Raw genomic sequence first — 25,542 nt, forward strand, 5'->3', positions numbered from 1 at the left:
CCTAAAACTCAACTAAGAATACCTTGTGTTCCTTTTTGTTTTGTTTTGTTTTGTTTTGTTTTTGAGACGGAATCTCGCTTTATCGCCCAGGCTGGAGTGCAGTGGCCGGATCTCAGCTCACTGCAAGCTCCACCTCCCGGGTTCCCGCCTTTCTCCTGCCTCAGCCTCCTGAGTAGCTGGGACTACAGGCGCCCGCCACCTCGCCCAGCTAGATTTTTGTATTTTTTTAGTAGAGACGGGGTTTCACCGTGTTAGCCAGGATGGTCTCAATCTCCTGACCTCGTGATCCGCCCGTCTCGGCCTCCCAAAGAGCTGGGATTACAGGCTTGAGCCACCGCGCCCGGCTCCTTTTTGTTTTTAGGCAAGATTCTTGTTTTCTGGAGATCATGAACAGCCTCTGAGATAGTAGAATTTGTGTTATTTTGCATAAGTCCAAACCAGTCATGATGTTCAGATATTGGATTTATCATTACTATAAATTAATCATGTTTCCCTCTCATATCTGAGATAATTTTAAAGGATAAGTTCTTTTTGTGCTCCTAAAAATAAAGATGCAATCTAAGTAGTGTTGGCACATTAACTTTTTATTTTAACCTGCTAAGTGAGGAGCTTATAACTTAATCATAGCAATGAATTGTTGTAGAATAGGTAAGATTTCCTGTTAACCCCTTCCCACAAGTTTTTTGGATACATTTAAGTTACTCATAACAACATCTAAATCTTACTGAATCTACAGAACAAATTGTAGAGAAAACTATATAATCCGTTCCTGTATTTTTTTTCTCTTACAGGAAAAGTAAGAAGCTTAAGTGCATCTTTGTGGTCACTGACTCACCTGACAGCTTTGCATTTGAGTGACAATTCCCTGTCCCGAATTCCTTCAGACATTGCCAAGCTTCACAATCTGGTATATTTGGACCTGTCATCTAATAAAATTCGTAGCTTACCCGCAGAACTCGGAAACATGGTATCACTCAGGTATGCAGATACAACTTAATACATACTAACTATATGACCCCTAAAACAAAATATAGGCTGGACATGGTTTCTCACACCTGTAATCCCAGCATTTTGGGAGGCTGTGGTGGGAGGATCACGAGGTCAGGAGATCGAGACCATTCTGGCCAACATGGTGAAACCCCATCTCTACTAAAAATACGACAGTTTAGCCAGGCGTGGTGGTGGGCACCTGTAGTCCCAGCTACTCAGGAGGCTGAGGCAGGAGAATGGTGTGAACCCGGGAGGCGGAGCTTGCAGTGAGCTGAGATCGCGCCACTGCACTCCAGCCTGGGTGACAGCGCAAGACTATCTCAAAAAAAAAATAAATAAATAAAACAGCGTTGTGTTAGGAACCAAAACTATTCATTTAATGGTATTTGAATAAAAGGAAACATAACTATATCCTTTATAACTTTATAGTTTTGTTTTTGGGAAAACTGAATGTCAGCTAATAATATGTAGATGATTGGCTGAATTTTTTAATTACTGTATTTTGTGTAATATACTTTATTTTTGAATGAAAAAGTTTGGACAGAGAGGGGCTGGACTGCAAGGCACTTATGGTATCCCACATACTTCCCCATGACAAACAGGGCACCATACCATCCTTAACACAGGGTCCAGGAAACCATTGCCAATTGGTGAAACCTTTTTTGCCATCCCAGGGCTTGTATGTTTGATAGTAGTAGAGCCTGGACTTGAAAGAGCTAGAATTAATTATTAAATTTGGGGGCGTATAGCATGAAATATGTGGCATTTGGAGTCACGTGTAAGTTCAGGTTGGAATCTTAACTTTTCCATTTATGAGTTGTATGATCTTGGACAACCTTCTTGACCAAGGATAAGGGATATTTGAGATAATGGGTAAAAAAAAATTAGTACCTTGCCTGGCATAGACTGTATTTCAAGAAATGGTAATTGCAGGCTGCATGCGCAGGTGGTTCACATCTGTAATCCCAGTACTTTGCGGGGCTGAGGCAGGCTGATTGTTTGAGCCCGGGTATTTCAGACTAGTCTTGTCAACATAGTGAGAACCTGGTCTCTAAAAAAAGAAAATCCCCAGATAATTAGCTGGGCGTGCACCTGTAGTCCCTGCTACCCGGGAGGCTGAGGCGCAGGAATGACTTGAGCCCAGGAGGTCAAGGTTGCAGTGAGCAGAGATCATGCCACTGCACTCCTTCCTGGGTGACAGAGCAAGACAGACCCTGTCTCCACCCTCCTGCCCTCTAGAAAAAAAGAAAGAGAAGAAATGCTCATTGCTGTTTTTATTTTGATAGAGATGAGGGTCTCACTATGTTGCCCAGGCAGGTCTTAAACTCCTAACCTCAAAAGATCCTCCCATCTTGGCCTCCCAGAAAACTGAGATTTCAGGCATGAGCCACTGTGGCTGGCCCATTATTATTATTACTATTTTACTTCTGTTTTATAAAGTAGATAAGATCTAACCAAGTTAAATATAAGGCTAAATTCCAGGTATTGCGTTAACCCCAATGGAATAGTTTGTACTATTTCATATTAACTGACTTCTTGACATGGTTCCACTGGCTTTTTTGCTGTCTTCTGCCATTAGCCATGTAGTAAAAAGGAATAAGGACCTTTTGAAAGGTCTTTGCCTCTGTTGCTCCTACTCCAGCCTTTTGACCTTTTTTTTTTAATTTTTATTTTTATACATGGAGTCTCGCTCTGTCACCCAGGCTGGAGTGCAGTGGCTCCATCTCGGCTCACTGCAAACTCCATCTCCTGGGTTCCTGCCATTCTCCTGCCTCAGCCTCCCGAGTAGCTGGGACTATAGGCGCCCGCCACCTCGCCCAGCTAGTTTTTTGTATTTTTTTAGTAGAGACGGGGTTTCACCGTGTTCGCCAGGATGGTCTCGATCTCCTGACCTCGTGATTCGCCCGCCTCGGCCTCCCAAAGTGAGCCACCGTGCCCAGCTACTTTTTTTTAGGCTTAATTATTGAGTTTATTCTATGACTGTTTTTAGTCCTCTGAAACAAATTTACTTGAAGGACCTCCTTTTTTTTTTATTGGAAACAGAGGAAGGACCTCCTTTTTTTTGGAGATGGAGTTTCACTCTTGTCACCCAGGCTAGAGTGCAGTAGTGTGACCTCAGCTCACTGCAACCTCTGACTCTGGGTTCAAGCATTTCTCCTGCCTCAGCCTTTTGAGTAGCTGGGATTTCAGTTGTGTGCCACCATGCCCGGCTAATTTTTGTATTTTTAGTAGAGACGGGGTTTCACCATGTTGACCAGGCTGGTCTCGAACTCCTGACCTCAAGTGATCTGCCTGCCTCAGTCTCCCAAAGTGCTGGGATCACACTGCGGCCAGCCAAGGGACCTCCTTTTTTCTGTGTGTTGTGTTTGGAAATAAACAGGAGCCAGATATCAGAACTAGCTCTTCTTGTTCAGTTTACAGCCACACAGACCTTCTGGCTTGCTCGGTAACCAAGATTCATTTAAATGTCAAAAACCAAAGATTTTAGAAATATATATCCTGCACACTTAAAAATTGACAAATAGGGCTGGGCGCAGTGGCTCACGCCTGTAATCCCAGCACTTTGGGAGGCCGAGGCGGGCGGATCACGAGGTCAGGAGATGGAGACCATCCTGGCTAACACGGTGAAATCCCATCTCCACTAAAAATACAAAAAATTATTCGGGCATGGTGACGGGCACCTGTAGTCCCAGCTACTTGGGAGGCTGAGGCAGGAAAATGGCATGAACCTGGGAGGCGGAGCTTGCAGTGAGGGGAGATCGTGCCACTACACTCCAGCCTGGGCGACAGAGCGAGACTCTGTCTCAAAAAAAAAAAAAAAGACAGATAAAACTGAATGTGTTAACATTGCCACTGTGTCAGTATTGGGTCTCTGGTTGTTCTTTCCCCGAATGTTCCCCCCGCTCTGCCGCAACCCTTGAAGATTCCTTTGATATTTATATTATGGCTATCTCTGCAAAACAAATTATTAAGAATAATAATGAATAGTTAATACAGCTACTGTTATTTTTTAAATGCAACTTTAGTTAATAGCAATCATAAGCTTAATTGTGCAGCTGTTATAAGCTCTTTTGAGTCATAAATGATTATTTTAGTTCTCTTTTAAGAATTCACCTGGTAGGCTAGTTTATCATTTCCACTTTCTTAAATGTGTAGTAGACCCCACATGTGCTAGACCAGTGATACTCAGTGTGGTCTGTGACCTGGGGCCAGTTTGCAAACTGTCTTGCCAGTCTGCAGTGAGATTAATATAGCAATTGAGTAATTTTATATGTCTGTTAAATCTAATACTTTTTAAAAATTGGGACTTGTATTTTGTCCTTTTCCCCCATTATTTCATTTTTCTAGTAATTTGTTTCTTTTATTCTCTGGCAGTTTTTTTTTTTTTTTTTTTTTTTTTTTTTTTTTTTTTTTTTTTTTTTTTTTTTAACCACATGTAGTTTAAGAAATGCTGTACTAGACATTGAAATATAATGTAACATTTTTTCATTGTTAGGTGCTTATATTCCTAGAAACTGTGTTGTTGATTTTAACTGTTAAAGGCTAACATAGTTTTCTGACTTCCTGGAATTTTTACATCAACAGGGAGCTCCATTTAAATAACAACCTGTTACGAGTTCTACCTTTTGAGCTGGGAAAACTGTTTCAGTTGCAGACTTTAGGCCTGAAAGGTATGACTTCCGTATTTGTACTTCTTATGGTTTGTATATATGTCTTTGAATCTAAAGAAGGCAAGAATCTTTCTGCTAGGGGATTCTTTAAAGACTCATTTTCCCCCAGACTTCATCAGTTTCTTAGCTATATGGCAATGGTTTTATTCTTCTCTGCTCAGCTATAGACTCTCTACTAGTCTTTGTTTTCTTTTTTTTGCTCCGGGCCCAGCCCTTCTTTTCTAGACTGTGTTTTAATGAACCCTGTGTTCTGGGGATACTTCCCTGGGGCTATACTTTCTTTATTTCATAATGTTATAAACAGCTGTTTTTCTTAGATTCAAATCTCAAAAAAATGGAGCCGCTCATATATACAGAAAACAGTAAGTAGAAAATTTTGACCGTTTGAACCTGCTGATGATCAAGATTTAAGCATATTTTTCTTGATTTATGAGGACTTGATTATAGGGCTATAACTGATCCAGCAAGAACTATTAGAAAATAAATATTTTTTAAGCCAACAATATTAAAAGTTACATTTTGACAATGCATCAATGCCTATAAATTTTTTATCATGTTAAGCGGCTCTTCACCAGCCCTGGGTAGGTGTGTCTAGCCTACTGTACAATTGCTTCTTCAAAAAAGTCACTGGATGAAGGCTCCAAGATTTGCACCCGTAGGCCGGCCTCAGTCGCTCACACCTGTAATCACAACACTTTGGGAGGCTCAGGTGGGCGGGTATCTTGAGGCCAGGAGTTCAAGACCAGCATGAGCCACATGGCAAAACCCCATCTCTACCAAAACTACGAAAGTCAGCTGGGCATGGTGGTTCCCACCTATAGTACCACCTACTTGGGAGGCTGAGGCATGAGAGTTGCTTGAACCTGGGAAGCAGAGGTTGAAGTGAGCTGACATTGTGGCACTGCACTCCAGCCTGTGTGACAGAGCGAAACTCTGTCTTTAAAAAAAAGGAATTCCACTCTTAGTTTATTAAAAATAGTTATATAAAAGGTTTTAGTCCTATAAATATTTTATATATCATAAAATAAGTTTTTAAAAAAAATAAAAAATACAAATATATCTTTTAAAATGTATGGAAAGTCATATTCAACAAACATCAGCATTGTAAATGGTTTGGAATGTTTTTTCTGTGTGGGCTGAACTAGCTAAGGCTTCTAAAAATAAAGGCCAGTGAAATGCAAGATGAAGATGCCCTTTTCTGTTATATTTCCCAGTCTAGCTGTTTCTAAATTTGAAGAACAGAAAAGTCCTGTGTGGCAAAGTGTCCATATACTAACTGCCAGAATTAACAGTGAATACTTTATCATTTTTATGTATAATTTTTTTAATGCAAAAGAAATGGAACATTACAGAATGTTGAGACCCTCTTTGTTTTTCCAGTCTTCCTCATGGCAGAGGTATATTTTTCCAATTCAGGGTTTTCATAATCTTACAGTATATGTTTTACAAACTGTAATTCGTACTCACTAAGGCTTTTCACAAACTTTATTTGAAGTTAGGGTCACCAGTCACAAATTTGCTTTTCTTTTTTTTTTTTTTTTTTTTGAGATGGAGTCTCTGTCACCCAGGCTGGAGTGCAGTGGCACAATCTCGGCTCACTGCAACCTCCTCCTCCCAGGTTCAAGCGATTCTTCTGCTTCAGCCTCCCGAGTCGCTGAGATTACAGGCACCCACCACCATGCCCAGCTAAGTTTTTGTATTTTTAGCAGAGACGAGGTTTCACCATGTTGGCTAGGCTGGTCTCAAACTCCTGACCTCAAGTGGTTCACCCTCCTTGGCCTCCCAAATTGCTGGGATTACAAGTGTGAGCCACTGCACCCGGCCGTAAATTTGCATACTGATTTAATGTATATGAAAGCCTCTAAGTGTAAATGCCTGCAGCTGCAGCGGTAGGGGCAGTTCTTTATGGCTCCTTCATTTTTGATGATCCCTTGCTTTTCCATTTCAGATGCTTTACTTTATCACCTCTAGACATCTGTGTTTCTTTCTTGGAAGTGTAGTTTCAAAGAGACATTTGTTTATCTCACATATCCTGTTGGACAGCATTACACATTCGTCATAGCAGTCTTCTTTTATTGGTTTATACCTCCTTTGGACAAATCCTTTTATTTTTCTGAGCTTTTGCAGTTTACGCTTTAATTCTAATGTTGTGTCGGAACATTGGGTGGAATGATCCATTTTGGGGTAGATCTGCTGCTTTACTTCTTAAAGCAATTGTGTCATCTCTGCCTTCTGAAAACTATCATTGATTTCTCCTGGCATCCGCTTGGAAGAGAGAAAATATATATCACTTAGTTCAGAGTCATGTTTGTTTGCTATTATATGTCATACATTCTTGCAGAACCAAAGTATTTCTGCCTCATGAATCAGTTCATACCATTTTCTTTGAAGTTGTTGCAGGATGGCTGGCAGCCTTCACCTTTTCCTCTACATTTTTAAATGCTCTTCAAAATTGTGCTACAGTGAAAGGCAGGACTGTGACCTTAGGTGCCCATTCACTTTTTTTTTTTTCTTAAACTGTTTATTTTGAGATACTTGTAGATTCACATGCACTTACAAGAAATAATGCAGAACAATCCTATCCCGTTTACCCAACTCCCTCCAGTAGTAGCATCTTTCAAAACTATAGTTTCACATTATCGTACACAGAATAGTCAAGATACAGAATATTTTGTGAAATAAGCCAGACACAGACAAAAACAACATGATGTCATTTATGTGTGAAGTCTTTAAAAGTCAAACTCATAGAAGTAGAGTGTAGAATGGTTGTTCCCAGAGGCTTGGGGACAGGGGACAGAGTGGAAAGGAGAGATGTTGGTCAGAGAGTGCGCAGTTTCATATATACAGGAGTAATAGGTCTGGTGATCTGTTGCATAGCATAGTGACTGTAGTTAATAATAATTTGTATTTTTAAACAGCTAAAAGAATGGATATTAAATGTTTTCACCACAGAGAAATAAGTATTTGAGGTGACGGATATGTTGATTAGTCTGATTTGATCATTCCACAGTGAATAACTGTGTGGAAATACCACACCGTTCCCCATAAACATATACAATTATATGTCCATTTAGAAAAGGATTGTAGAACATTTCTATCACCAGAAGATCCTTTTGTTGCACTCTTATAGCCATACCTACTTTGTTCCTGCCCCAGCTCACTCCTTCTAAGTTTTGCTCTTTTAAGAATGCTATGGGGCTGGACACAGTGGCGCACATCTATAATCCCAGCACTTTGGGAGGCTGAGGCAGGCAGCTCATGAGGTCAGGAGATCGAGACCGTCCTGGCTAACATGGTGAAACCCCATCTCTACTAAAAATACAAAAACAAAATTAGCCGGGCGTGGTGGCAGGCTCCTGTAGTCCTAGCTACTTGGGAGGCTGAGGGGGGAGAATGGCATGAACCTGGAGGCAGAGGTTGCAGTGAGCCGAGATCGCGCCACTGCACTCCAGCCTGGGCGACAGAGCGAGACTGTCTCAAAAAAAAGAATGCCACTGAATGGAGTCATACTGTATGCAGTCTTTTGAGATGGGCTTTTCCTCTCAGGTTAATTATTTGGATATTTGTCCTGGTTGCATGTATTGATAATTTGTTCCTTTAAATGGACGAGAGGAGTATTCTATGATAGAAATGTCTCGTGGTTAGTTTAACCATTTACCTGCTGAAGGAAATCTGGATGACTTCCAATTTGGAGCTGTTACAAATAAGAGCTGCTGTGAACATTCAGTGTGCAGGTTATTGTGTGAGTTACTCAGTTCTCTAGGGTAAATGTCCCGGAGGGCAGTGGCTGGGTCATTTGAGGGTTGTGTATTTAATTTTTTAAGAAATTGCTAAATGGTTTTCTGTAGTGTCAGTACTGTTTTACATTCTAACCAGCAGTGCACGGGTGATTCACTTTCTCTGCATCCTCACCGGCATTTGGTGTTGTCACTATTTTTGTGTTAGCCTTTTGGTGTGTAGTCATCTCATGGTTTTGATTTACATTTCCCCAATGACTAAAGATATTCAGCATCTTTGCAGGTGCTTATTTGTCATCTGTAATGTTTTTCTTCAGTGACATTTCTTCTTGTCATTGTCCGTGTTCTAATTAGATTGTTTGCTTTTTTACTGGGAGTCCTTTATATATTCTAGCTACTAGTCGTTGGTGGAATATGTGGTTTACACGTATTTCTCAGTATGTAGCTTTTTACAAGGCCATTGCACAGCAAAAGTTTTTAATTTTAATGAAGCCCAGTTTATCAGTTTTTTCTTCTATGGATCCTGATTTTTGTTTCGAGTCTAAGAACTCTTTGAATAGCTCTAAGTCCCAAAGATTTTTCCCTTAGGTTTTCTTTTAAAAGCTTTGTGGTCTTATGTTTTTCATTTAAGTCTATGATCCATTTTGACTTAAGGTTGAGTTAAAAGATGTGAGGAGTAGCTCAAGGTTCTTTTTGTGTGCGTATGTGGCCTGTGGATGTCCAGTTGCTCCAGCAGCGTTACTGAAAGATGATCTTACCTCCATTGAATTGCTTTGCACCTTTGGCAAAAATCAGTTGAGCATATCTGTGTGAATCTGTTTCTGGATTTTTTATTATGTTTCATTGATCTAAGTGTCCATCCTTCCGCCAACATCTGCAGAACCAGTTCTGAAGCCCCAGGAAGGAACTGGCTTTTGGACTGAGCCTCAGAACGGTGCAGCCGTGTGTGGCCACAGGGAACACACTCCAGGCTACTGGGGTCTAGTGACCTGGCACTTTTATCAGGACGTGGTCCACAGAGAGGAGAAAAGAAGTGTTCTTTAGTCTCAGAGGCCAAGAGAGACGCATGGGAGGAGAGGGAGATGGCAAGGACCTGGATAACTGGAGGCGTGATGAGTGGAGAGCCTGGTGCAGGATCCATGCCATGGGAGGAGGGCCCTGTGGAGAGTGAGACCTTGGGCGGTTGGGGCTGGCCCGGCTGGGCCCCCTGCTCCTCACAGTGTGGCCTAAAGCCGGCCTGGTAGCCGGTGCTTCCAGCGTAGCCCAGGAAGGTGCGCCCTCCTTCAGCAGAAGCAACTTAAAAAAAAAAAAAAAAACTGCTATTGCTTTTTAGATAAAAACAATATGGAGACTTTTATTTCATTGAGTTCTGCTCTTTAGTATTTCCTTCCTTCTTGCATTTGCTTTTTTTTTTTTCTAGCTTCTTGAGGCGATAGCTTAGATTATTGAATTGAGGCTTCTGTCTTTATTTAGACTTTTGTCTTTATGCATTTTCCTCCCAACCCTGCTTTAGAAGCTATGTCCAGCAACAAATTTTGATATTTGTATTTTCATTTTCACTAGCTCAGTATATTTTATTTGTTTATTATTTTGGGACGAGGTCTGGCTGTGTTACCCAGGTTGGCTTCCGACTCTTGAGGCCCAGGCAATCCCCCCCACCTCAGCCTCTGAAGTAGGTGGGACTACAAGCACTTTACTCCCAGCTCGGTTATTGATTTTTGATATGATTTCATTGTGGTCAGAAAATGAACATTCTGTATGATTTCAATTCTTTTTAACTTGTTGAAGTTTGTTTGATGGCCTAGGATATGGTCCATCCTGGCATATGTTTCTTGAGTACTGGAAAAGAATGTGTTTTCTGTTTTTGGATGGAATGTTCTATAAATATCTATTAGCTCCTATATATTAACTGAATGTCTTTTAGGTCGATGGTAGTGGGGTTTTTGTCATGTTCTGTCAGTTGTGGGGAGAGAGGTGTTAAAGTCTCCAGCTGTAATTGTAGACTCTATTTTCCTTTCAGTTCTGTCAGTTTTTGCATAAAATAGTTTGCACTTCTCTTGTTTGGAAGCACACTTAGAATTGCTGCGTCATCTTAAGGGATTGACCCTTTGTTATTACATAATGTTATCTTCTATCTCTGGCAATTTTATTTCCTCTGAAGTCCACTTTGTCTGATACTAATATAACCACTCCTGCTTTTCTTTGATCAACTTTTGCATTATATTATATATCTCTTACCATTCCTTTCCTGCCTCTATTATTACATTTGAAGTGAGTTTCTGTGGACAGTATATAGTTGGGTCATATTTTTAAATCCATTCTACCAATCTTTTAATTGGTATATTTAGACCATTTACATTTAAAGTTAATTAAGTTAGGATGTAAGTCTGCCATTTTATTTTTTTGCTTTCTGTTTCTTCATCTTTTGTCTTTTTCTCTTTGCTTCTGCCTGCCTATGGGTTAAACAGTTTTTAGATTCCATTTTGATTCTTCTGTAGTGTTTTTGAGTGTGTCTATTTGTATAGATGTGTTTCATGGTTCCTCTAGGTGTCACACTATCTGTATAACTTACCACAGTCTAAGTGGGTGTTATTTTACTAGTTCAAGGGAAATATCAAACCTTAACTCTCTTTACATCCTTTTATTCACTTTCATTCACTGCCATTGATAACAGTTCAGAATATTTTCTTTACATAAATTTAGAATCACATTAGTTTTATGATTTTTTTTTTTCTTTTTTTTGAGATGGAGTCTCGCTCTGTCGCCCATGCTGGAGTGCAGTGGCGCAATCTCAGCTCACTGCAACCTCTGCCTCCCGGGTTCAGACTATTCTTCTGCCTCAGCCTCCCAAGTAGCTGGAATTACAGGCACACGCCACCATGCCTAGCTGATTTTTGAATTTTAATAGAGACAAGGTTTCACCATGTTGGTCAGGCTGGTCTCGAACTGCTGACCTTATGATCCACCCACCTCGGCCTCCCAAAGTGCTGGGATTACAGGTGTGAGCCACCATGTTGGGCCAGAATTTTTTAAACTGTCAAACATGACTTAGAAAACTTAAGGAAATCTCGTATTTGCCCATATTTTTTTGTTTACCTATATTGTTTTCTTTCCTAATGTTCCAAAGTCCTTCTTTTATCATTTCCTTTGTATTTAGAGAACTTTTTTTAGTGGTTCCCTTTGGGTAGATCTGCTGGCAACAGATTCTTAGTTTTTTTGTGATCTGAGATTGTCTTTATTTCCCCTTCATTCCCGAAGGATGTTTTCACTGGATATAAGATTCTGGGTTTGACAATTCTTTCAACACTTGAAAAATATTTTGCTACTTCCTTCTGGCCTCCATGACTTATGATAAGAAATCTGTTGTCATTCAGATTTGTTTTTCTCCTGCAGGTAAGGTGTTATTTTCTCCGGCTGCTTTCAAGATGTTTTTTCTTTGTCTTTAGTTTTCAGAAGTTTAATTGTGATGTGTCTTGCTGTGGATTCCTTTGGGTTTTTCCTGTTTAGGGGTTCACTGTGCTTCTTGAATCTGTTGGTTTATATTTATTGCCATATTGTGAGAATCTTCAGCCATTATTTCTTTGAGTACTTTTTCAGCCCTGTCCTTCGTGTCCTCAGCATCCAAGGCTCTGATGACATGAATGTTAGATCCTTTGTTATAGTCCCGCAAGTCCCAGAGACTTTGTTCTTTTTATTGTTGTTGGTCTGTGTTCTGATCAGCCAATCAGTCAATCAGGAGCTTGGGTCTTGGGCTGGAGTGCAGTGGCACTGTCTTTGGCTCACTGCAGCCTTGACCTCCCAGGCTCAAGCAGCCCTCCCACCTCAGCCTCCCAAGTAGCTGGGGCCACAGGCACGCGCTGCCATGCGTGGCTAGTTTGGTTTGTTTGTTTGTAGAGACGAGCTTTTGCCGTGTTAACAAGGCTGGTCTCGAAATCCTGGCCTCACGTGATCCTCCTGCCTCAGCCTCCAAAGTGCTGGGATTACAGGCATGAGCCACCATGCCTAGCCTTCATTTATTTTATTTTCAATTCTAACATTTCCATTTGGTTTTAAATGTTTTATTTGCCTGAACCTTCTTTTTCTTTGCTCAGTCTTCCTGGTTTTTTTTATTATTTGAAGCATGTTTGTAATTTCTCATTGAAGCATTTTTGTCATGATTCCTTTGTCTTGGTTGGGTAATTCTGTTTCTGTCATCTCAGGGTGGAAGCTATTTATTGTTTGCATTTGGTATCTTCGTGTTTTGGTGTGATTAGCTATTTTCATTTGAAACTGGACTCACTCATATTATGAGACTCTAGATCTCATTAAACTCTTTAGTTTGGTTTTCTTTCCCTAGCACTGCCGTGGCAAGGGAACCAGGGCATTGTCTCCTTACTGCCAGTGAAGGTAGAAGTTCAGGTCCCACTTAGCTTTCCTTGACACCTGGGAGTAGGGACTCCTTGTTACTGCTGGTGGAGGTGGTAGTTTTGGCTCCTCACGTGGTTCCACCGACGGGGTGTCCTCTTTATTGTAGAGAGATGGTGAAAGTCTTGACTCTACTTGGCCTCCTCTGACACCACCTCAGAGGGAGGAGGGGGAGCTCCATATCACCTCCTTTCTTTCTCTTGCAGCAGAAGGTCTGCCAGGCTCTCTACTTGCTCATGCTGGTGTGGGTAGAGATGGGACCACGTTTTTTTCCTTAGTGTTAAGCTTGAGTAGAGTGGTTCTTATCTAAAATTTTTGTCTTTTTAGGCAGCCCTTCCCTGGTCCTTTGGCTTTTGTTGGGATTTTTTTGGGTCCGTACCCATTGGTGTTTCCATGTTAGTGGCTCCTTAGCTGCATGTCTCGAATATCTGAGGCAAAAAGTAAACATGGGAACTCACCCCTGTGCCATTCGTCAGTCCTGCATTCTCTGGCTATTCTTCCTTCTCTCCTTGTTTCAGAGTTTTATGTTTGTTTTACACATAATATACAGTGCTTTTAGTTGTACCTATCGGGATGAACAGAGAAAAGTGTTTTTACTCCATCTACTCTAACTTCTCATTTACTTTTGTTCCTTTCTCAGGACTCAGTATAATGTTTTAATTCCAGAATTTTATTGTTACTGACTTTATTCATGTATATTGTTTTCTTTTTCCAGGTAGTGAAGAGCAGATTAATTTTCAATTTAAAAGAAATCCCGGCCGGGCGCAGTGGTTCACGCCTGTAATCCCAGCACTTTTGGGAGGCCGAGGCGGGCGGTTCACGAGATCAGGAGATTGAGACCATCCTGGCTAACACGGTGAAACCCCGTCTCTACTAAAAATACAAAAAATTAGCCGGGTGTGGTGGTGGGCGCCTGTACTCCCAGCTACTCGGGAGGCTGAGGCAGGAGAATGGCGCGAACCTGGGAGGTGGAGCTTGCAGTGAGCCGAGACCACGCCACTGCCCTCCATCCTGGGTGGTAGAGCGAGACTCTGTCTCAAAAAAAAAAAAAAAAAAAAAATTCCCGAAAGCAAGCGGATGTAGGTGACGTCCACCACACCATTGGGCTTCAGGTGCATTTATTAGAGTCATAAGTAGGTCTTTGTATTTGGGGATGCTTTTTAGTTTATAAAGCAAGATCTTACAAGGGGGGATCACATAGGTAGAAGCAGTCACCTGTCAATATTCTTTGCACTAGAAAGTAGTGTAAAGACAGCATCGGCCAGGCGCGGTGGCTCATGCCTGTAATCCCAGCACTTTGGTAGGCCAAGATGGGCAGATAACAGGGTTAGGAGGTCGACACTGTCCTGGCTAACACGGTGAAACCCTGTCTCTACTAAAAATACAAAAAAAAAAAAAAATTAGCTAGACATGGTGGGGGGCGCCTGTAGTCCCAGCTACTTAGGAGGCTGAGGCAGGAGAATGGCGTGAACCCAGGAGGCGGAGCTTGCAGTGAGCCGAGATCGCACCACTGCACTCCAACCTGGGCGACAGAGCGAGATTCCGTGACAAAAAAAAAAAAAAAACAAAAAAAAAACAGCATCGCTGTAGGTCTGGTTAGAATGAGTTGTTTACCTGATACTGAGAAGTTTTCGGTTGACTTCGTTTTCTCAAGATGTGTTTCACAAAGGGTCCTGATAAGCTTCAGGTTGTAACTGCCTATCTCACAGGATTGTGACTCAGTGAAAACATGAAAAGACTGGTGGGTATAAAGAACCACACATGTGAGAGATTGGTGCTCTTGTAATTGTCTTCCTGCAAATACCTACTTTGCACTTAGAGCAGCACATTTTTACTTTTTATAATTCTTAGAATCCTAGAATCTTAAAACTGAAAGAGATCTTAAAGGTAAATGAACTTTGCCATTTTTCCCATCCATGCAACTCAGCTTCTTTGAAGGATACTCCACTGCCCCACAGCACAGGGCATTTCAAATAGCTAACAGTGTTTGCCAACCTCTTCTATTCTGCCTTGGCCTTTCCTGTTAGATCTTATCTCTCAGTCTTCCTTCTGCTCTTTGAGTCCAGTCTTTTATGAGAGAATAGGAAAAAACACTTCCTTTAGGTTGTGATCATTCTTATCTACTATATCCTTTAGTTTTTCTTCATTTGGTATGGTTAAGATCTTTGACCATTTTATCTGCCTTCTTCAAACTGCAGAATTTGTCTGGTTTTCTTAAAATGGCGCTGTGGCATCCAGAATAATACACAACGCTTGTGTAGAATGGATAGGAACTTTGGTCCATGAAACCCTGCACTGTACTGTTGTTATTTGTACTTTTATTTCTCATGTACATAAGAAATCCTTCTGAGAGATTTTGAGGCTCTTGTGGGTGTATGTAAATCATTGTATTTGCTCTCATTTTGGTACAAAGCAGTTACTGAATTTACAGACGGCTCATGGCCCTGGGATTTTTTCCCGCTCCTTAGTAAGTTAATTCTTAAGCCAAGTCAGCCCCATGTTGTTGCTTTATTCAGTATGACTTTAAAAGATCTAAGTGCAAGTGTCTATTTGTCATTAGGATGTTTTGTTGTTAGCTGTGGGACATTGTAGAGTTTTGATTCTCTGATGCATTACGCTGGCTTTCATCCTTCCTTTCACTGTTTCCTCTGCCCACTCACTCCCCCAGTCACCTGGCTGCCGTGTTCCTGTTTTACTGGCTCTCGTTTGTTATAACCATCTGTGTTATTGAAAATATTGCCAAGGCAGGTCAGATACAGAGCACTGCTAGAGCCTTTCTGATTGACATCGGCCCATTCATGTTATGTTTTGAATGTGTATATAGAACATGGTGTGAATCATTTTTACTCTTACATCAAAAACTGAAAAAACATTTTCTGTAGTTTGACATCTTGCTAGTAACTATAACATTGTTATAGATGATCTGATAATTTTGGTACGTGATAAAATTTTGAAACATTTTAGTGCTTAGTTTCATTTTACTTTTTAAAAATTATTTCCAGGAAATCCCCTTACCCAGGATATATTGAACCTTTATCAGGAACCAGATGGAACAAGACGGCTGCTGAACTATTTGCTTGATAATTTGTCAGGTACTGCAAAAAGAAGTAAGTGGTTATTTGTTTATACTTTTTTATTAGGAAGATGTGTAAGAATATTGCTTAATTCTGTATTTTCTACTCCACTAGTTACAACAGAACAACCACCTCCAAGGTCTTGGATTATGTTACAAGAACCAGATAGAACAAGGCCAACTGGTTGGTAGTCTTTTATTTTTTAACTGTTATTTTTGCTCAGTCTCTATTATAAGCCTAACAGTATTGTCGGCATGCTTAGATTACAGGTAGCATTAAGATAGAATGTTTAAGGTTGATTTGGTTTGGGAGGTAATGAAAAAGAATTCTTGCTCACATGACCTCTATGTGTATTACATTGTGCTATATAGAAAGTGTACTATAAAGCAGTGCTTTTCAAATGGGCCGTTTATCCCCCAGAGGGCATTTGGCAATGTCTGGAGACAACTTTGATGGTTATAACCGGGGAGAAGTGCTGCTGGCATCCAGTGGATGGAGGCTGGGGATGCTGCTCAGCATTCTGTAGTACATGGCACAGGCCCCCGCAACAGACTTCACCTAAATGTCAGTAGTGCCACTCTTGTTGAGAAACCCTTCTGTAATGTACTGATGAAATTCACTTAAAATGAATACACCCAAATCTTTCTCTGTGAGAAGTTTTCAAATCCTAGCATGTTCCAAATGGATTTGACACTACCGAGTTACAAGAGAGCTAAACCCTTACTTAAGAGGAAAGTGGAACTAATGACTGCTCATCTCCTTTTAACCTAAATTCTATGAAAATAATTTGGGAGCTTTCATGGCGCGTGTAACAAAATTTGGTCTATGATACTGTTTTCATTTTGCATGAGATAATAATAGTTGTGCTGTAGAAGAAAATGAGGCATGCCTATTAAGGACTACCTATCCAGTTTCCACATCTTACATGAACAGTTGGTAGCATGGTAGGAGTATAGAAATGAGGAATGTTAGACAGAGACCGAAGGGCTCACAAGCTTAGACTTTTTACTTCCAAACCTCTGTGCCTGCCTCTGTAGCAGGTAGTACGTCGTATTCTAACTTGTTCACTTATCTATCCTGCTTGTGTTACCGTCTTTTATTTATCCCCCATGTGTGGCATATGGTAGCTTTTCAGTGACTATAGATTGAATGAATACAGTCAAACTTAACATTTAAGTGAAAACCATTACTGAAATTAATTATATATTTTTTTTCTGCCACGTGTGTGAATAAGTAAAGTTATCTTTCCTACAGCCTTGTTTTCTGTCATGTGCTATAATGTTCTTTGTGATAAATATGCGACCCGGCAGTTATACGGCTACTGTCCATCATGGGCACTAAACTGGGACTACAGGAAAAAGGCCATTATTCAAGAAATCTTGAGCTGCAATGCTGATATCGTAAGTCTTCAGGTAAGTCAGAAGAGAGTCGAACTAGCATTGATAAAGCAAGGAGCAAACTAGGACTACATTACACTGACACATTTGAAGTTTCAGCTTCGGTAGTTCTTAAAGTACTGCTTTTTGCTGTTATTAGTGAATCCTGGGAGTACTGCCTGCTTTGCTTTGCAGTGCTGTGTTGCAAAATAAGCAAATGAGTTACGCTGGTTTTTTTGCATTTGCCATGACCACTAAATACTCACCTTCCTCCTTCCTCCAGTGCCCCTGCACTATTTTTGAATTGGGTGGCAAAGTTACTGAAGTTCTGGCATGGTCAAGCTATAACTTTGCATTGCTGACCATGTTACTAGAACAATTAAGGCACCGTGTAAAAAGGACTGACCTGGTACACGATCATTTTGGGTTCTCAATCCAGCTCTTATAGTCACTTGCATAATCTTAGACATGTTACTTTCTCCCCAAGGCTCTGAAGTTATGATTTGTAAAGTTCTTCGATCTCTGTGATTCTTGTTCCACATCAGTTCTAAGACATAAGGAAATATACATACATAGAAGTATGTGTCTTTCATTCATTGTTCCTAAACAACAATGAATTGTCCTTGGCACCTGGTACCTGTAAAATGACAAGTAGGTGTTCCAGTTGGTTTCAGATAAAGAGCATTGAAAAGATGTTACCTTTTTTTTTTCTTTTTTTTTGTTTTTTGGGTGGGGAGACAGGTTCTTGCTCTGTCCCCCAGGCTGGAGTGGAGTGGCATGATCTCAGTTCACTGCAACCTCCGCCTCCTGGGTTCAAGTAATTCTCAGCCTCCCTAGTAGCTGGGATTACAGGCATGCACCACCACGCCTGGCCAATTTTTGTATTTTTAGCAAAGAAGAGGTTTCACCATGTTGGCCAGGCTTGTTCTGGAACTCCTGGCCTCAAGTGATCCGCCCGCCTCAGCCTCCTAAAGTGCTGGGATTACAGACATGAGCCACCAAGCCTGGTGTGAAAAGATGTTACATTCTTTAATCTGCAGACGAGTCCTTGGAAATCATTTCAAGCTCTCAAACTATACATGAAAGTTAATATGCAGACTAATTTTTTTCTTATGAAATGACTGTGCTGTTTACAATTTTTCAGGAGGTTGAAACGGAACAGTATTACAGTTTTTTTCTGGTAGAACTGAAAGAACGTGGCTATAATGGATTCTTCAGTCCTAAGTCTAGAGCTAGGACAATGTCAGAACAAGAAAGGAAACATGTTGATGGCTGTGCAATATTCTTCAAGACAGAAAAGTAAGTCATCTTATTTTTGAAAAATAACATTTTCTCAGTATTTGCAGGGTGGGGGCCAAGGGTGGGGAAATGAATTGGCAAATGAGAGAATGAGGCACTATATTATTACTCAAGAAAATGATACTGTTTGACCTAGGGGATTGTTTGTTTTTAATCATCAGAAATAACCTTGTTTTGGAGACATGCTTAAAGTACTGCTGTTTCTTCAGGTGTTTACTAGGGTTTAACTCCAATTGTTAATTGAAATACCATGTATTTAAAATTCCCTCTAGGACGATACAGGGATTCTTAAACCCATACTTTAGAAAAGAATTGTTTAAAAATTACAAGGTAGAATATTCCAACATAAAACCTAAACAGAAGATTACTACATTTTCTTCAGTTGTAAAAGTATTTCAAGTTGTTATTTGTATCAATAACAGACTGAGAGCAACTTTAAATGGATGTGCGAACCTTGGTGCTAACCGTGGAGGATTTTCCATAATGTGATTTAAGTGCCATCGTATCTGTGAAGGAAGTTTGGGAAAACTACATTTCCCACAAAGCTAACCTCTTGGTATTCCCAACTCTGTGTGTGTTGTGTGTTGTTTTTGTTTTAGATTTACTTTGGTTCAGAAACACACTGTTGAATTTAATCAGCTAGCCATGGCAAATTCTGAGGGGTCTGAAGCTATGCTGAACAGAGTCATGACAAAAGATAACATTGGGGTTGCAGTACTGCTAGAACTTCGGAAGGAATCGATTGAAATGCCGTGTGAGTGCCCTTCACTTCCTGTAAAATTGACTAGCTCTGACTAGAAATCTTCAAAAGAATAGAAAACAGAAATTTCATTGTGTATTCACGGTCTTGTCTAACACCTGAAGAAACTCAGTGAGAAGTTGTCTTTCCTGAAATGTATCTCTTTTTCTCTACCACAAAACAACATGAGAAAGCATTGCCTGTTAAAGTATTAGAAGCCTTGAAAAGCATTAAGAAACTTTTTTTTTTGCGCTTAAGAATTTTTCATATAAAAAAGAAATGTTGAAGTAAATATTAGTTAAAATAACTGCTCAGGGGTAAGAACTCCATACACGTTTATAATTTTTTGGAAGCAAGGATATCCTGTAAGCTGACTTCTTTTCCTGATCTATTTAAAGTAATCATTTTATTAGCTGACTGTGGTGGTAGGCACCTGTAATCCCAGCTACTTGGGAGGCTGAGGGAGAGAATTGCTTGAACCTGGGAGGCAGAGGTTGCAGTGAGCTGAGATTGCCCCACTGCATCCAGCCTGGGTGACAGAGTGAGACTGCTTCTCAAAAAAATAAAGAAAAATATAAAATAAAATAATTATTTTAAAGGTCTTGAGTTTGGGATAAATGGACCACTTCAAATTGAAAGTATATTTCAAGTGACCGTTATGCTGGGAGCTGAAATTTGTGTCCCTTGAGGAACAGTTGGAACTAGAGATAGTTAATGTGAAGTATAGAAAAAATGGAAATAGGACTTACATCTAAGAAAGTGGGTTTAGATGTAATTTTGTGAGGCTTGATATAGGACATCCAAACTAAGACCAAAAGTTTCAAGGAGACAGAATTTTAAAAATCAAGCTGTCCCAAATAGGGCTGTTTTTGCACAAGTAGTGAATGCCCTGTGCTGGAAGCACCAACCCAGGTTTAGATGTGTATTTCTCGGATTTGTCGTAGGGCACATTCAGGCATCCGGTGGAAATTTTAGGTGTCTTTTCTATTCTGGGACTCAGAGATTATTTGCTTTCACACGCCGTAAGAATATATGGGCTGATGGGCGGGTTTTGTCTCTTTCTTTGTTTCGTTTTTATCTAATGTAGCTGGAAAGCCACATCTTGAAACAGAAAAACAGCTCATTCTCGTGGCCAATGCGCACATGCATTGGGACCCTGAGTACTCCGATGTGAAGTTGGTGCAGACTATGATGTTCCTCTCAGAAGTGAAGAACATTATTGATAAAGCCTCTCGCAACCTCAAATCCAGTGTTTTGGGAGAATTTGGAACTATTCCACTTGTGTTATGTGCAGATCTTAATTCCTTGCCAGACTCTGGTAAGAAAATAATGTGATTTTATGTAGAATATTTTTTGACGTAAAATGATTTAGTAATGTTTTGTTTCTGATCATTCCAAATTAAGTGCAAATAAAAATTCAGTTTGTAATGGCAGCTGTGAGCAGGTTTTAAACGTCACGTTGGGGTGGAGGGGCCATTTTGAAGATGAAATGATATTATGGAAACTTGAGGAGAAGGATGTTAATCATCTTGAATAAACACATAACCAATAACGTGAAATAACTCTTTAAAGAACGTATGTAGTTCCGTTTTATTACCCCCAAGTCAGAGATAATTATGGTTATTGAGACAACCCCTTTAGGATTCCAGCATCTGGTAATATAATCATAGTTTAAATTTGAGTTAAAATTATGGAATCTCAATTTTGCACGTATTTGTAACTTGATTAGAAAAATACACCTCAAGTAGAAATTGAGCTCCTTTATTTACACACATATCAGTCAAGCGATTTTAACAAAGATCTTGATTATTAAAATGTAGAATACAGAAAGCCTGATCTGGAATGCTCTTTCCATAGATAGTATGCAATAAACAATAGCCCTTGTAATAACAAACTATTTCTTCCTTTTCGTGTTTCTACTCATTTATACACACAGGAATACTTCTCCTTGGACTTGAATGTATGCATGAACACACACACATGTGCATTGGGAAGCACATTATTGACATCACAATAGATAGAGCCATTAGGAAGAAAGAAAACCCCAGCACGTTGGGGAGCCGAGGCGGGCGGATCACTTGAGGCCAGCAGTTCGAGACCAGCCTGGCCAACATGGTGAAACCCCGTCTCTACTGAAAATACAAAAATTAGCCAGGCGTGGTGGTACAGGCTGTAATCCCAGCTACCCGAAGGTTGAGGCACAAGAATGACTGGAACCCCAGAGGCAGAAGTTGCAGTGAGCCAAGATTGTCCCACTGCACTCCAGCCTGGGTGACAGTGAGACTATCTCCGAAGAAAAGAAAGAAAGAAACTGAGTTAAAATTCGATTTCAGGCCGGGCGCAGTGGCTCACGCCTGTAATCCCAGCACTTTGGGAGGCCGAGACAGGTGGATCACGAGATCAGAAGATCAAGACCATCCTGGCTAACACGGTGAAACCCCGTCTCTACTAAAAATACCAAAATTTAGCTGGGCGTGGTGGCGGGCGCCTGTAGTCCCAGCTACTTGGGAGGCTGAGGCAGGAAAATGGCATGAACCTGGGAGGCGGAGCTTACAGTGAGCCGAGATCACGCCACTGCACTCCAGCCTGAGAGAGAGAGCAAGACTCTGTTTCAAAAAAAAAAAATTCGATTTCAGGGAAAATCAAAGCTATCTAAAATCTGTAATTATTTCATCTCATCAGGTTGTCTGGGGATTACTGCTGCTGAAGCAGTTGAGTAGTAGTCTCTGACAATTTCTTTACATGCTTTCTACTTTCTGTGTAGCTACAAAGTATCTGAGGGGTAAAGAGAAAATCTAGTCACACATTAATATCCAAGACCCATTTCAGCATTGAGAAATACAATATTATAATAGCAGGCAGGTCAGAAAATGTCCAGCCTTGCTAATTTGTGAATAAAATGCAAATGGAAGTTTATTTTCAGAGCCCATCTGTGCTTAGTCAATTGGGAAAGTACTTGACTAGGGATGTGGACGCTTGCTCTGTAACTAGCTGGTGGTATTCTGTTCCATAGCTGGCAGTATCATAAAATGGCACATTCAGTCCTAATCCTGGGATTTTATACCAAGTAAATAATTGAGCATAAGCAGGAAGTCTGCATAGTAAGATGTTGATTGTGGTGTTATCTTTAATTATTTGTAAAAAGTGGAAACTACCTGCATTTTACAAAATAAGTAACCATAAATATTATCCACCAGCCCAGTTGCATTGTGCATTAAAGAATGATAGTTGGGAAGACACATGTTCATAAAGCAAAGTATAAACTATTCAGTATTCTGTGATTACAGCTGTGTAAAAATAGATTTGGATAAGTCCTGGCAAATGTAAAAGGAAACATTTTGGAACGTGGGATTATGTATAGTTAAAAACTTTTTACTATTGCATGATCTTTTAAAATTACTTTTTGTTTATATTGTATTTGACAATAAAAAAATTTGTCTTCATTGTAGGTGTTGTAGAATATTTGAGCACGGGTGGAGTAGAAACAAATCACAAAGACTTTAAGGAGTTGAGGTATAATGAAAGTCTTACCAACTTCAGCTGCCACGGGAAGAATGGAACCACCAATGGAAGGATCACTCATGGTTTCAAGTTAAAGAGTGCCTATGAGAGTGGCCTGATGCCTTACACAAATTACACATTTGATTTCAAGGTGTGTCTTGAGACTGATAAGTTTTTCAAACCTCTATTTTACTAGCAAGTCTTCTGATGCATCACTATGTCTTTAAAAATGTGGATATGTGTTCAGACTGGAATGAAGCAATCTTGAATTGATTGACAGCAATATTCTTTGTTTTTTGTTTGAGACAAGGTCTCACTCTGTTACCCAGGCTGGGGTACAGTGGCACAATGATGGCTCACTGCAGCTTCAACCATGTGGGCTCAAATGATCCTCTCACCTCGGCATCATTAGTAGCTGGGACTACAGGCGCCTACTACCATGCCTGGCTAATTCTTGTATTTTTTGTAGAGATGGGGGGGGGGGTCTCACTATGCCCAGGCTGGTCTTGAACTCCTGGCCTGAAATGATTCTTGCACGTCAGCTTCCCAGCATGCTGGGATTACAGGCTTGAACCACTGTGCTCAGCCAGTAATATTCTTTTATTGCCTTGTTTAGAAGTCCTTTGTAGATACTTATTCTAATATTTTTCAGGATAAGAAGTCAGATGAAATAATCTGTAAAATTCCTAAGTTGACTTTTTCACCTTTTAGGGACAATTATGTTTTGTTTTTTTGTTTTTGTTTTTGTTTTTTTTTTGAGACGGAGTCTCACTCTGTCGCCCGGGCTGGAGTGCAGTGGCGGGATCTCAGCTCACTGCAAGCTCCGCCTCCCGGGTTCACGCCATTCTCCTGCCTCAGCCTCCCGAGTAGCTGGGGCTACAGGCGCCTGCCACCTCGCCCGGCTAGTTTTTTGTATTTTCAGTAGAAACGGGGTTTCACCGTGTTAGCCAGGATGGTCTTGATCTCCTGATCTCGTGATCCACCCGTCTTGGCCTCCCAAAGTGCTGGGATTACAGGCGTGAGCCACACGCCTGGCCACAATTATGTTTCTTATATTCTGCTTACTAATAGCTAGATATACAGCATCATAGTAACTAATTTGGGTGACATTTGGGGTAAGATGTTCCGTCTCTTAACATTTTAATTGAAACTAAACTCTTTTGCATGCCAAAATGTGGTTTATATTAGCCATTTTTAAGTGTTTCTAAGACACATCTTTTTTTTACCCCCCAGAGAATCTTACTCTGTTGCCCAGGCTGGAGTGCAGTGGCACGATCTCAGCTCAGTGCAACCTCCACCCAGGTTCAAGTGATTATTATACCTCAGCCTCCCAAGTAGCTGAGATTACAGGCGCCTGCCACCACACCTGGCTAATTTTTGTATTTTTAGTAGAGACGGAGTTTCACCATGTTGGCCAGGCTGGTCTCAAACTCCTGGCCTCATGTGATCCACCCATCTTAGCCTCCCGAAGTGCTGGGATTATAGGCGCCCCTGGTCAGACTATCATCATTTTTAACGTTAGCGATTGTTTAGGGCTGTCACTTTCTTGTGTTCAGCTGTCCTTTTTCTAAAAAGAGATGTCTTACTCTGTTGCCTAGGCTGAAGTACAGTAATGTGATGATAACACACCAGCCTCTAACTCCTGGACTCAGGCAACCCTCCTGCCTCAGCTTCCCCACTAACTAGGACTACAGGTTTGCGCCACCATACCCAAATCATTTTTTTTGGGTAATTTTTTGTAAAGACAGAGTCTTGCTATATTGCCCAGCCTGATCTTGAACCCCTGGCCTCGAGCATTCCTCCTGCCTTAGCCTCCCAAAGTGCTGGGATTATAGACGGGAGCTACCGCATCTGACTCAGCTGCCTTTTAAACTACTTGTTGCATTTCTGCGTTCTCAACTCCCAGCTTTCTGTTTCTAAGCTGCTGGAAAAGTAATCATTTAGATGAGATTGTCAGAGTGTAAATAAGAGTTTAGACAGTATCTCAGGAGCTCTTGCACCTTAGAGCATAGAAAGTAAACCCCTGTTGATCCTCAAGTGCCCCTTCCTTTCAGATTCTTCAGGAGACATTGAAGAGAAGGCATGGATAGTAACCAAAGGGTGGGAAAGCTTAGGGTTTTCTTTCTGTTGCTGATACAGAGGCAGGAAGAAGATACTTGACTGTCCTTCAGTACATTTGGCCAAGAGCATGTCGAGGAGAGGAGCAGAACCATCAGATGGGAACAGTTTATTAGATGCCATGGCGGGGTGCTGCTGAGAGAAAAGGGGGTCAGGTAGAGACAGTCCTGCCCTCGTGGAGCTGAGGTGTGATGAGAGATGAGTCTCAACCACACAAATGAAGAGATAAATACACCTTGAGATGGCCATTAGCAAGGGAAGTGAATCAGTGGTGGGAGGTAGGGTAGCTAAGTAGGTAGGAGCAGGATTCAGGAAGGTCTTTGGAAAGCAGTTGAACCTGACATTGAAAGATTAAGAAGGAATTGACCTCATAACAAGTAGAAGAAAGTGTTCCAGGCAGAATGGCGGCAGGGGGGAGAGAGAGAGAGAGAGAGAGTGTGTGTGTCTGTCCTGGGGCAGGAAAATGCTGGGTGGAGTGTGGGGTGTGTGTGTGTGTCCTGGGGCAGGAAAGAACTTGGTACCTACAGGTTCCCCTCCCATCCTCACCCCTTTCTAACTCCAAAGGCTAGTGTGGCAGCAGGGAAAGTGGCACAAATTAGTCTAGGAAAGAGAAGCAGAGGCTGCATCCTAAAG

At 40.9% G+C, this 25,542-nt stretch overlaps 1 protein-coding gene across 8 annotated transcripts in view; it reads left to right on the forward strand.

The window, feature by feature from the left end:
- Positions 1–25,542, forward strand: part of CNOT6 (CCR4-NOT transcription complex subunit 6) — an 88,981-nt gene that overhangs the window by 58,843 nt on the left and 4,596 nt on the right. For 6 of the 8 annotated variants that reach the window (XM_010375029.2, XM_030927215.1, XM_030927213.1 and 3 more), the window contains 9 exons: positions 792–978; positions 4,576–4,661; positions 15,805–15,909; positions 15,991–16,059; positions 17,131–17,288; positions 18,397–18,551; positions 19,151–19,305; positions 20,378–20,608; positions 22,740–22,942. In XM_010375029.2, coding sequence (XP_010373331.1) covers positions 792–978; positions 4,576–4,661; positions 15,805–15,909; positions 15,991–16,059; positions 17,131–17,288; positions 18,397–18,551; positions 19,151–19,305; positions 20,378–20,608; positions 22,740–22,942 — 1,349 coding nt within the window. The remainder of the gene's footprint in view (positions 1–791; positions 979–4,575; positions 4,662–15,804; positions 15,910–15,990; positions 16,060–17,130; positions 17,289–18,396; positions 18,552–19,150; positions 19,306–20,377; positions 20,609–22,739; positions 22,943–25,542) is intronic. The other 2 variants (XM_010375030.2, XM_030927214.1) reach the window with 1 other exon arrangement.

The sequence above is a fragment of the Rhinopithecus roxellana genome, chromosome 3 (genome assembly GCF_007565055.1).
Source record: "Rhinopithecus roxellana isolate Shanxi Qingling chromosome 3, ASM756505v1, whole genome shotgun sequence".
Lineage (NCBI taxonomy): Eukaryota > Metazoa > Chordata > Mammalia > Primates > Cercopithecidae > Rhinopithecus > Rhinopithecus roxellana.